The 13,005-nt window shown below is 36.0% G+C and overlaps 1 protein-coding gene across 5 annotated transcripts in view; it reads left to right on the top strand.

Annotated features, from left to right (window-relative positions):
* Nucleotides 1-12,252, top strand: part of AdamTS-A (ADAM metallopeptidase with thrombospondin type 1 motif A) — a 72,601-nt gene extending 60,349 nt beyond the window's left edge. For all 5 annotated transcript variants that reach the window (XM_014232330.3, XM_070112873.1, XM_070112872.1 and 2 more), the window contains 15 exons: nt 139-541; nt 644-731; nt 1,317-1,463; nt 1,623-1,778; nt 1,976-2,550; nt 3,009-3,188; nt 3,681-3,806; nt 6,493-6,719; nt 6,786-7,274; nt 7,335-7,499; nt 7,573-7,755; nt 7,816-8,178; nt 8,252-8,866; nt 8,980-9,120; nt 9,203-12,252. In XM_014232330.3, the coding sequence (XP_014087805.3) occupies nt 139-541; nt 644-731; nt 1,317-1,463; nt 1,623-1,778; nt 1,976-2,550; nt 3,009-3,188; nt 3,681-3,806; nt 6,493-6,719; nt 6,786-7,274; nt 7,335-7,499; nt 7,573-7,755; nt 7,816-8,178; nt 8,252-8,866; nt 8,980-9,072 (3,810 nt within the window). In that variant the 3' untranslated portion in view covers nt 9,073-9,120; nt 9,203-12,252. The remainder of the gene's footprint in view (nt 1-138; nt 542-643; nt 732-1,316; nt 1,464-1,622; nt 1,779-1,975; nt 2,551-3,008; nt 3,189-3,680; nt 3,807-6,492; nt 6,720-6,785; nt 7,275-7,334; nt 7,500-7,572; nt 7,756-7,815; nt 8,179-8,251; nt 8,867-8,979; nt 9,121-9,202) is intronic.
* The last annotated feature ends 753 nt before the right edge of the window (nt 12,253-13,005 follow it).

Here is a 13,005-nt window from a genome sequence, read left to right as displayed (position 1 = left end):
GCCATTATTTCCTCCACATCATCGCTGTTATTATCATTAGTAAACCCATTTATTTGCCAAAGTTTATTTCGCATTTTATCTTATTTGTTTATTTGCGTATTCTTTTTAATTTTTTTTTTGTTGCTTCTCTGCGGCCAGACTGGTTACATTAAAACAAGTTTCGGCTCGCTGCTCATACAACCGGTCAATCAGACTGGTGATGGTGATTCGGAGGTGTTGCACAAAGTGTGGCGTCATTCGCGTCGTAATGCCAGACACGCTGTCGCCGATTCATTCGACATGGATTTGAAAGAACTCGAAGAGCGTCTATTCACGAGGTTGCATCGTAAGAAGCGCAACTATGTTGATCGTCATGTCTTCACGATGGAAGTGTTGGTGGCGGTTGATAAGACGATGAGTGAGTTTCATGGCAGCGATCTCAAGTCATATATATTGACATTGATATCGATTGTTTCGAACATATACGCGGATGCTAGCATTGGCAACTCCATTTATATAACCGTGGCGAATATATTGATTTTACGCGACGATCGCCGGAAAGGTGAGTATTCGTATGAGTTTTTGTGTGAGTGTGTGTGTGTATGTATGGCAGAAAAAGGATGAATATATGGTGGAGTTTGAATCTACTCTTTTCTCTTCTTAGCCACGTCGGCATCTGCTATGCTAAAGGACTTTTGTGGCGTCGTTTCAAAGCAAGGATACCATTACGACACAGCAATGCTCATAACACGGTGAGATTGAGATAATGAAATATTTACTAGCACATATGATAAATTAACTGCACATATCTTAACATCTGATCAAATTTCACTAGGACTGATTCAGTGAATTTCGCGCTCAAACATGTACTTTCTGATTTGTGGTTCTGTGATTTTACTGATTTCCTTTTGATTTTGTTTCAAAATGTTTTTAGGAGTATTCTCTATTGAAACTGCCAAAAAAGATTCATGTAACCACCTTTGTAAATGACGATATCAAAATAATAACTAGAGAAACAGTAGACATATTCAAGAAAATCCTGGGATATTTTGGTTAAATTTTTTGTGAAAAGCCGCCACATATTGTTCTTGACTAAGCCACCTTTCTGAATACATTTTACTCCCTCAGATCTTCTCCGGTTCCAGAAACTTAAATAATCCCTCCGATGAACACCCCATGAGCCCACAATAGGGGTATTTACTCAAAATATTGAATTTTACTGGGTCAAATTTGATAGTATAGCACTTATGTATATAAACTCAAAATAGTAAAATATTATAAATGACTATAGTCTCAAAACGTATTTTTATATTTGTTTTCGAATATTTCTTTTATAGTGATCAAATTTGCCGCAACGAAGGGGAGCCTTGCGACACTTTGGGTTTGGCTGAACTGGGCACTGTCTGCAAGCGACGATCGTGCGCCATAGTACAAGATAATGGACTGCCAGCCGCATTCACAATTGCTCACGAATTAGGTCACGTGTAAGTCGAATCAAATTGTAGACATTTTTTAGACTTTCGGTCATTTAATTATTTCGAGTTAAATTTAGTTAAACATTTATTCCTTATCCGAATTTTTTTCTGAAAAAAATTCTCGATTGTAATGAAAATCTTTTTTAATTAAAACTCCCTTTGATGTAGCCTAAACATGCCACACGATGATGACGACCTCTGTAAACCATTCAACCGACCAGGTACGAAGAGTAAAATGCATATAATGTCGAGTATAATGGGCAGCGACATCCATCCGTGGTCGTGGTCGGACTGTTCGCGTAATTACGTCTCCGAATTTTTGGAGTAAGTTCTTGGGGAGTTTGTGCCCAATTTTTAATTACCTCATTTTATTCGTTGAACCTTGACCTTTCTAACGATATTAAAGTCCTGCTACGATTTGCTCTCTCCCACGATTCACTATTATCAAGGACGAGCAGTTTTCTACATTAATTCTACATCATTTATATTTTGTTTCATTTCTTTTCTCCAACACAATACAGAAAAGAAGACAAATCGTGTCTCGAAGATACACCCACTTATTTCATAAAGAATTTCAATACCAAATTGCCCGGCGAGATTTACTCACTCAATCACCAATGCCAACTAATACACGGCAACCAGTCGCGCTACTGCCGCATCGACAGCGAATGTAAGCGACTATGGTGCAAGACGGACAGCAGCAGCAGTGACTGTCGCAGCAGCAATCTACCGTGGGCCGATGGCACACCATGCAACAACGAACGTCACTGGTGTCAGAAAGGTGAGTGCGTACCGCGTGAGGGCAAATCGTTGCAAGTGGTGCAAGGGGGTTGGGGTCCCTGGAGTGAATTTACACCCTGTAGTCTTACTTGTGGTGGCGGCGTGCAGGAATCACAGCGTGAATGCAATAATCCACTGCCGAAGAACGGTGGCAAGTACTGTGCAGGCAGCCGAAAGAAATATCGTTCTTGCAACACACACACATGTCCGCCCGGTACATTAGATTCACGTGAGCAGCAGTGCTACGAAATGAATGGGCGGAATTTCTCTAGCAAAGGCATTGCCCGCTCGGCGAAATGGATACCGAAGTATGGACGTAAGTATGCCGTTGGAAATGTAGTATTTTCTTTGTATATTAAGAATTTGTATAACGAATATATAATCAATAAATTAAAAAAGGCACCAAAAGAAAATTTCAGTAAATAAATCTGGCGACAATGGGTGATAATTTCTTTGCTTAAAAATCATTATTTTGATCTTGTAACGTGGTAATCGGAAAAATGCTTCATATTTGGGATTGATTTTCTTCGGAATTTCCGATAATATTTTTCTTAAAATACGCTTTCTTGTAAATATTGTACTTACTCCAAGGCTTTCAACTTTATGTGCCCAACTAATATATTATATAATATCATTTTCCCAAAGAACTGCTCTCTTTCTGCAAATTAATTTCCCAGTACTTTTTTTTTACTTTATATATATATGTATATATTCAAAATATTTTAATTCACTCTACGAACAAAATTTGAAGTTTTGCTTTCTCGCCTTTTGTAGTGTCCTCGGCCGAGAAATGCAAACTGTTTTGCCGCCTGGAAGATAACAGCGCGTACTTTAAACTCGCGGACAAGGTGAAAGACGGCACCACATGCTCGTTGGACAGCTTCGACAAGTGTGTCAATGGCATTTGCAGGCCGGCAGGTTGTGACAATGAATTGAATTCGCTGGCGAAAATAGGTAATTTGCAAAAATAAACAAAAACCTAAATAGAAACACAGCAACTGATTTGTACAAACTAAAAGCAGAAGAGTATTTGATGTGTTTATACAAAGAGCCTTGTGCCACGTCAAAACCTCCGTCTATCTACAAACACATCAGAACACATTTTACGCATAAATAAACTGAGAATTGCGCGCGGAATCTCAACAGCTAGACCTTCACCGGCAAAGCATAACACTGATGGAGAGTCAAGCTGATGTGGCATGGATGACAGTTTCCTAAACGCAAAAATAACGCAAAATGAGTCAATAATTCTTTCGTTCGCTAACGTGCAGGGCCATAAAATTTCTTTTTATGAAACATCAAAACCAAACAGTCAGAGGCAATAATTTATTAAGAACATACGATGAGTGTTTTTACTCAAATAAATTCCTAAAACAAAAATAATATTCAAAGTATTTTTCATGCTTGTCTTCTTATTAAATCACAATATTTCTGATTTCTTTGCAGATAGATGTGGCGTTTGTGAGGGTCACAACGAAACCTGTCAGGAGTACACCGGCAACTTCTACGTCTCCGATTTGTTTAAGACCAAGTCTGAGTTATACTATTATTATGTGACAACCATACCAAAAGGTAATAAATTATGTCATATGATCTCTTATTTTTCCAAGGTCTAGAAAATGCAATCTACTGACTATCAACTTGTCATAAAGTAATTTGGCATGTTCAGATTTCAAATAAATTTATTTCACCTGTGCCTTCCTCACATGAGTCATATCATAAAATAAAAATGCTTATGTTGTTGGAATGGTATTTAACAAACGATTTGAGGCACAGCTGGTCTAATCCTTTAATTAAAAAAAAAAAAACAAAAAAAAAGGTTTTATCAAAATAATCCTTTGAAATTATTTTGAGAACATTTTTTTAAAATGATATTTAGCTAACGACTATAAGTGATTTTCTATAAGTTTAATTAATATAATAATTGCACAAATTTCCTCGTACTTAAATGCGTCCATATTATAAGTAACCAAACTCATTACGAAAGTGGACGCAAGTGGCTGCAATGACCACCACAATTTCAAATGCACTACTTTTTCAAGATTTCAATAAGCCCTGCGAACAGCGTATTTGTAACACTCGGGAGAAACGTCACGAGACTCTATAAAATGTGTATATCATTTATGATCAGCATGACGAACTGAGTCGATTTAGTCATGTCCATCTGTCTGTCTGTACATTCGCGCACAAGTCCCTCAGGCTTTGAGATACCGATCTGAATTTTTCCACACGTCTTTCTTCTCCTAACAAGATGCTCATTTGTCGGAACCGCCGATATCGGACTACTATTGCATATAGCTGTTATATAAACTGAACGATCAGAATCAAGTGCTTGTATGGAAAACTTTTTCATTTGACGAGATATCTTCACAAAATTTGGCATGGGGAATTTTGTAAGGCAATGGTGCACTCTTCGAAAACGGATTGGATCACTACAGCACATAGCTGCCATACAAACTGAATAATCGGGATCAAGTTCTTGTAAGGAATACTTTGTTTTTGAGAAGGATATTTTAACTTCGGGGCAACCGAACTATTTAAGTTTCCTTATTTTTGGAAACCTAATTATTTCTCAGAATTCAAAATTAATAACTTTATTCGTATGGAAGGTTGTACGAGTTCAGTAAATGGGAACCAACTTTGATAATTCCAACGATGATAGCAATTCCTTTTGAATAAATATTGTCTCACTGATAAGTTTGACACCCCTAAAAATCATCATATCAATCAATTCCAAGTATTTCTTTAGAAGCTTTATTACATGCAAACGCATAACAGCTTGTGTGTTATACAAAAATGGGCCATCGGAAAGTTCAAGTTCAGGGTTATAGTGTTATCACACAGTCACACATGGCGCCAACTGTCTGTCTGCCCAGCGCGCCGCAGTATGGGGCGATTAAACGAGCAATACATATGTATGTTGATATACATATGTATGTATGTATATATTCCTATATCTGTATGATTTATTCGTACATTCACCTTAATATGTGTAGATATGTGTGTACGCATGTATGTATAAGTGCATTATGCATCCACTTGATTATTCAATGGCAATTAGAAAACTGATAAAGCTAAAAGCACTTACACATACGTCGCGCCGACAGCAGCAATTAATGCGATGCATACTAATTGCTTATCATCACATTTAATACTTAATACAAACATATGAGCCATACAAACAAACGCACATAGGTACAAGTGTGCATGCTCGTACAATAATAAATGTGACATTAAGATCTACGTGCTTGGTAAGTAATAAACAATAATTTCATGCGCGGGAAATCAGACAACTCTTAGCGCCGGTTTTAAAAATAGCAGCTGAATAACAGAACTATTGATGAATTATGTATTATCAGTACACAATAGTGCGAAAAAGGAAAAAAATAGTAGTACAAGTAGTTTTATTTTTAAATCATTTTGACGAGCTGATAATTGAATAGATGGGAGTGAAATGTCAATCAAACTGCCTATTTCGATCGACAGTTGAAAAAAATCGTGCCGCGCGCACGCGTTGGGCGAAATATTAATGAACACTAAGTGTGAAGTGGATTAAAATTTTACTTTACTGGAATTTGCGGTTGCACCGCGCGTGTTAATAATTCACAATTCCTTTGAAATTCTACTTATATTTATCACCAAATTAAGGTAGCGCTAAAATTAAAAATACATATACAGATTAAATCCGACGCTATATGACAATTGTAAGTATCAATCGCTTTGACGCTACATTTTTGGCTTATTCTATCAATGTTTTTGAATGTCAGTCATGAATTTGAAAGATAACAATACAAGCAGTAATTAGTGAAAATCCATAATTTATCTTCCAAGAACACGGTGAAACAATAGTTCACGACCATTTTCATCACCTCTCACGGCGAGATCGCCGAGCTGAACCATTTGAATTCACTTTTTCACTCTTACTAACTTAACCAAGGTAAGCCAGCTCAGAGTATCTATGTCAAACGGATTCTGAACTATTTCATCGTGAGATGATAAATAGGTTAGGCACAGATTATGCTTTGCTGTCCTTTCACATACAGAATTTTCGCTTCGGTCTATTAAACTAAATTTCAAATTTAGCAGCCTTGAGACCCCTACAATTTTCAGTTTCCCATAACAAAATTCAGTAATTGTGATTAGAATTTACCTTTTATTATTTTTGAAATACAACACAAAATCAAATAATTTCATTACACCAAACTAGTGTTGTTGCATATTTTGAACTCACTCTTATATGTGTTTTCTACCTTAATAGGCGCCTCTAACATTGTCATTACTCAACCCGGCTATCACGCTGAGAATTACATTGCACTGCGCGACGATGAGGGCAATTACATACTCAATGGCAAGAATGTCATCACCAGCTTTCGTAATATAAAATTCTATGCAGGCGTAACCTTTGAATACAATGGCGCCGAAAATATAGTCGAGCGTGTAAACACTACCGTGGCACGTAAAATGAAACGTTATTTGGTTGTAGAGGTGAGCTTTTAAAGGAGTGGCTTGCGAGTACGAGTGCAATAATGAAATCGCTTTCTTGTCTTTCAGATAATTTCCTTAAGCAAAAGTGCACCGAAGGACAACGACTCATTGTTACTCAGCTACACGTATACTATGGATAAGCCGCTCTATCAATTGCCCGAGGTAGAAGTTGAGATCTATAATTGGGAAATGCAACCCTGGAGTAATTGTGATGCACTATGTCATGGCAGCTCACACCGTTTGCCAGTTTGTGTGAGTACCACGAAAGCATTAAAAGTGGCGCCACAATTATGCGATGAGACGGCTAAGCCGCCAACTGACTATCGCGAATGCAACACGGATTGTGTGCTCTCGCTGAATGTAGCAAACATTTCGGAATGCTCAGCTTCGTGTGGCATGTTGGGCACGCGTGAGAAAACTTACTACTGCATACAAACATTCCCACATATCAGCCGCTCCAATATCGTGGACTTATCCTATTGTCTGTCGAAGTTCGAGTTTAGTCCACACGAGTCGTGTCGTGAAGGCTGTTGGGACTATACCGAGTGGACGCCGGTAAGTTAATTAATAAGTAACCAAATGAAGCTAGTAAACATCATTTATATGATTTCGTAGTGCTCCAAATCTTGCGGTACTGGCACGCAGACGCGTGGTGTGAGTTGCATGCTAAATGGCACGCGCGTGAGTGATACTTTCTGTAATCAGCGTAAGCGAGACTCTTTCCGCGATACAATAAGAGCTTGTAAAACGGAGCCGTGTTATTCATATGAAGACAATTTGGTAAGTTAACGTCACTATTGCCAAAAAAGGATGTCACGCGTTTACTATATAACTTGTTTACTACTATATATAGGTTACTCAACGTTCATATGCTAGTTATTGGTTCGCCGATGAGTGGGGTGCATGTGATGATAATTGTGAAAAGAATCGTACAGTTACATGTCGAAATCCGATGGGTTATGGCTGTCCGAAAGATCGTCGCCCCTTATCGAAGCGTAAATGTTGCAACATCAAATATGTGTCCAATTGGTCGAATGTAAGTTATGCCCAGTACAATTCAGCTACAAAATCTATTTACTTGTTCTTACTCATACAGTGCTCCGTTGAATGTGGTAATGGCGTGCGCCAGAAAGAGATTCATTGCGCACGTGTATATAAACCAGAGATTAAGGGAACGCCCCGACGACGTGTCATTATTGATCCATACCACTGTCGTCATTTGCGCAAACCAACGCCGAAGCGTATGCACAAGCCCTGTAAGATCAGCTGCAAATGGAACACTTCCGACTGGACACAGTGTCCCGCCGACTGTCATGAAGAATATCAATCACGTTCAGTTTATTGTGAGTCAGTTTTGGGCAATCCGATTGCCTATCGCTACTGTGATGCGATGAAGAAGCCACCATCGAAGAAGATCTGCAACAATTGTGTGCGAAAGGAATCGAAAATTATAACTCCTGTAAGTATCCATTGATGTAACTTTGGGAATCTAATTACACCTATATCTAACTCCCTTCTTTCATTACCCCCAGTGCAATTGCGATGGCTTCCGACGTCGTCGGATCATTTGCTACGATTCGACGGGCCGACGCATTGTCTGTCCCACAAAAGAGAGATTGATTAAGGAAAAATGCCCCCCTCCACGTGAATGTATGCCACAATCTTGTGAGGACGTGCGTCGCCTACTTCGCAACTATCAGGACGATGAATATACCATATATGTGCGTTCACGCGCACGCAGAGTCTACTGCCATAACATGAGTAGCTCACCGAAAGAATATATAACTGTTAATCATCTTGAAAACTATTCCATTTACTATGATTATAAAACGTCCGATCCGGACAGATGTCCGCCCGAGTCGAGAAATCGAGAGTTCCGTGATAACAGCACCAGTTCGGGACGTACGCATTTCCGTAAGATACGTATAAATCTGCCAGACTTACGTATAATCGAAAATGATTTTACGTTTGCGGAAACAGTTGGCACTCCCCAATTGTTTGGTTCCGCGGGCGATTGTTACAATCGTAACAAGGAATGTCCACAAGGCGATTTTTCGATAAACTTGGAAAAAACCGGTTTCCACATTCGAGCTGGCGCGCGTTGGGACACTTTCGGTCACAGTGTAATTATGAAGGTATCTAAACCGGTAAGTGAAAGATCTACATTCCTCTAAGTGTTGACAAAATTATTCTAAACCTAATTTTACACATGCACACAAAAAACCTTCAACAAATCTTTAAATTTGCATAAAAATTCCAGTTCGACACCGCTACCGTTTCACGTCGCGCTTTCTGTGGTGGCTATTGTGGACGTTGTCAACTTTCGCATGCGGGGCTGTACCTAGATGTATGATCACACATCGGTTGAAACAACCTTAGTGTGGATATAACTTTTTGTTGGGTAAAATGTTAGTATAATTTATATAACCTTTATGCAAACTATTTTCTTTTTCCTTCTACCAAACAACTCAACCTCCAAATAGGCTCACAAAACCGTTCGGTTAGTGGTCTTGACACCACCAATTTTGTGGGCGTGGCATCGGTAGATATGGTCGCTGGCGTGACGTGAGCATGCAGACTGACAATGGATAAGCAAAATTTTATGTGCCATACAATGACTCGACGATGTCATTGCCCACCCATAAGCCAACACAAACCAAGCAGCGACTACTACGGCGAAGGCAATAGACCAAAATTATATAGAAACACAGAAGAAATAAACACTAAGTACTTTTAATATTGTTGAAGTGAACGAACACCAAGTCGACAGAGAAACAACGAAATCAACTACTGCTAGCGAATTGTTAGACGTTTAAGGACAAGAGCATAACACAAAGCGCTCAAAATGGCTGGTATCAGCCGATATTGTAAACTGCCAGCAACAAATACACACAAAAACTAACAATACAAACGATCACTGAAAAATTTATTCTAAAAAGAACCAAAAACTCGTTGCAATTCGCAAATCAAAATATTCAACAAAAAAAATTAAAAATAACACACAAAATCTTGAGCTTAAGTTAAGTGCAAAGTTGAATTTGCTCAGCTTTTACCAAGTGTGGTATACAAGTATACCAATACGAGCATAAAATATGTGTATGCAGTATTGTTCATTCGCACAAAAACTTATTGGAAAAAATGTTATCCGTATGGAAAAAGTATTAATTAACAAAATGAAATATAGCAACAAATTTTAAAATAAAATATTTTACTGTATTCGTAGATATGTATGTAGTATATTGTGTCGAAAATTCGAAAATATTAAGAATTTACTATTTCCATTAATTGTATCCCTATGTTGAAAATTGAAACGAATGTATGTTTAAATGTTAGGCAAATATCTATGTATGTAAATACCATACATTAATATAACATACAATAGCTTTATAACGGTGAGTGAACCCAAAAGAAAAAGTATTTATTTTGAAAAGAAAAAAGTTGTGTTAAGTAAAGGCATCGCTGACTTTTACAAGTTTCAAAGACGCAATGTGTGAGTCGTTTTCAGAATGCTTTACAAAAGCCGATTTACTTTTATAAAAACATTGAACTCACACATTGAAGCAAAAAAGCAAAAATGCAATCAAATCATATAACGAATTGCACGGTATATTAATGAAATTAGTAAGAAGTGTTTTTTTTTGCAAAATTACGTAAAAATTTATTTTTAAAACAACCTCCAAAGTAAAATTTTAACAAAACTTAAAGCAAACCTTAATGAAATCAAATTTGCATGAGCAAACCAAATCAAATAACTAAGAATTTGCAACCAAGTCACTCAAAAAAAAATTTTTTTTTTTAAATTAGTTGTAATAATTATGTGTGTTTAGATATATGTTGATGAACATCAACACAATGAGCCATATATTTCAGAAATCATTTGCATTTAGTTGCTGCTTGCGTTAGAGGTGAGAAACGTCTAGTCTCATAAAAAACAACCACAAAAAAGTTTTTGATTATTACGCACATATTTTACGTTGTTATGATAATATAGTAATTTTTTAAATTAAAAAAAAATAAACACATGCATTTTTCACAGCCGCGACTATCTCTCTTTTCAAAAAATATTTGTATTTTTCTACTAGTTTTTTGTTTTATTAAAACCAAAATAGCATGCTCGATTTCCATTTAATTATGACTTTAGATTGGTTTGTTTCCTTTTTCAAACACCTCCCAAGCAGTTGCTTTAAAATTAAAACATTTGACTCGAATTTAAATGTAGTTTAGTACTAAGTCACAACTATGGCAATAAAAGTTTTTACTGTAATTTAAAAATTTAATTAATTACGTAAAAATGGTGCTTATAATTATACAAATGTTTTACTTCCAAAAACACAAAAAAAAACACATTAAATAGATCATAGAGTATATATACTTATGTACAAACGCTATTTTCTGTGAAAGTAGACGTGCGTACGAAATGATAAGGGCCAGTATATGCAAAGAGAGTATGTGCTACTTGCGCACATTAACTTATATACTATACTGCCATGCATTGTACACTTATGTATAAATATTTAGAAAAGCAAAAATACTATTTACACGCATACTTTTTGGCATTTCTAGAATTAAACTTTCTAAATATTCTCAACAAGTGCCCATTCATACCAAACTCTCATGAATTAATAAATAACTTTCGTAAATGTATTTTAGAAATAAACAAAAATACTCATAAATATTAAAAGTAATGCCAGCTATGTATGAGAAGAGAATACAATTTTAATGGGCCATACAAAAACAAAAAGAATCATCTAAAAAATATTGACTGAAATTGTTTACATTGAACACATTTCACATTTGATTAATCATTTTTAAATTTGACTTTTTCTGTGTCGCCAAACCCATTGATCGCAGGTTCGATACAATGACTCTAGTTATTCAAAGGTCAGCAACAGCAAGTATGCTAATTAGAGATCGCGGAAGTAGTGTCTAGCGACGCCTGTGGCGTGCTAAGAAAGCAATTGCAAAAATGTGAAAATATTGAAAATAAGTCTAATTGTTACAATTAAGTATTTTTATGAAAATAAAATTTTGTTTTCAAATAAATACTAAAAATATTTAACAGCAATTGGAAGTAACTTAAATATATTTCTCTGAATCATAAATGCAATTATTAAGCGAATAAAACAAAATATTAATTTATAGTGCAACTTTCAGCCATATAACGGTGCGCTTTCATTTATTTGTTACACCTGCACTCACTGCCAGCTACACGCACGAACTCAACAAACATACATACAAATCGTCATTTCACTCTTTGTGCCAAGCAAGTCTTTACAACTTGCCAATTATCCTTAAAACCATAAAACATCCCTAAACAACTAGGCAGTGTTGCCAATAAATGAATGGCGCATCATATATATGATAAATATATATAATATATAAATATAAATATGGTATATACATTTGCTTTAATATTAATATTATGTGTGTATGTATTTGTGTAAATAATTGTACGTTTTATGTAAAACTTAAAGTTTAGAAATAAATAAATATACACTGAAATAACATTGAAAAGAAAATGAAAGCACTAAAATGTTGTTTTATTGCAAGACAATTAAGGTAACTGGCTCATCCTGGAAGATTTTTTATTCCAAAAATCCCAGATCAATATTATATTATATATTCGGAACTTTAGAAAAAGTAGTTCTCGTTTTGTTTTTTTTTTTAAAGAATGCATTCCAAAGTTAATTCTCTAGTAAACTTTGCTATGCTTCATGGCATTAGCTGAATAAGGAGATTTCTGGACGTACTTCGTTATCATAAATTAAGTCGACTTGTATACTAACGACGACAGTATCGAGACAGTGTGTTTAGAGCACCCATCCCGTCACCATTAGAGAAGTGCAGACAGCTCTTAATATCGTTTATAACTCGCTATTACAGGTTTAAAGTGTATCGACTATGCTTGCATCAAAAGACCTGAACAAAACTTAACTCATAGCTCTGCTGTTTCGTACTGTTAACGCTCGCTGATATATTCCTGCTACCCTACCTGTTTCGGCAAACAAGTTTAGACCTGAGGGTCGATATGGAAGTGAAATGCTTTTGAAGAACTTTAGTGATAAAAAAAGTAGAGGTTCTTAATAAAGCATCTAAAACATCGAATCAAATTATCGGCAAGTAATAATATCTACCATTTGAAATAACATTTCTTTTGCACTGAAAACTGTCATTGGTGGCTTCTTATTTATTTCTAATAAATTTCAAATAATTTACTTAAAGATTTTGTTGTTCATTTAATTAAGTTTAATATAATTTTAAAAAGATGAAATAGAAAAGCACTTTG

Source organism: Bactrocera oleae, chromosome 2, assembly GCF_042242935.1.
Source record: "Bactrocera oleae isolate idBacOlea1 chromosome 2, idBacOlea1, whole genome shotgun sequence".
NCBI lineage: Eukaryota > Metazoa > Arthropoda > Insecta > Diptera > Tephritidae > Bactrocera > Bactrocera oleae.
This window is presented reverse-complemented; position numbering and strand designations above follow the sequence as displayed.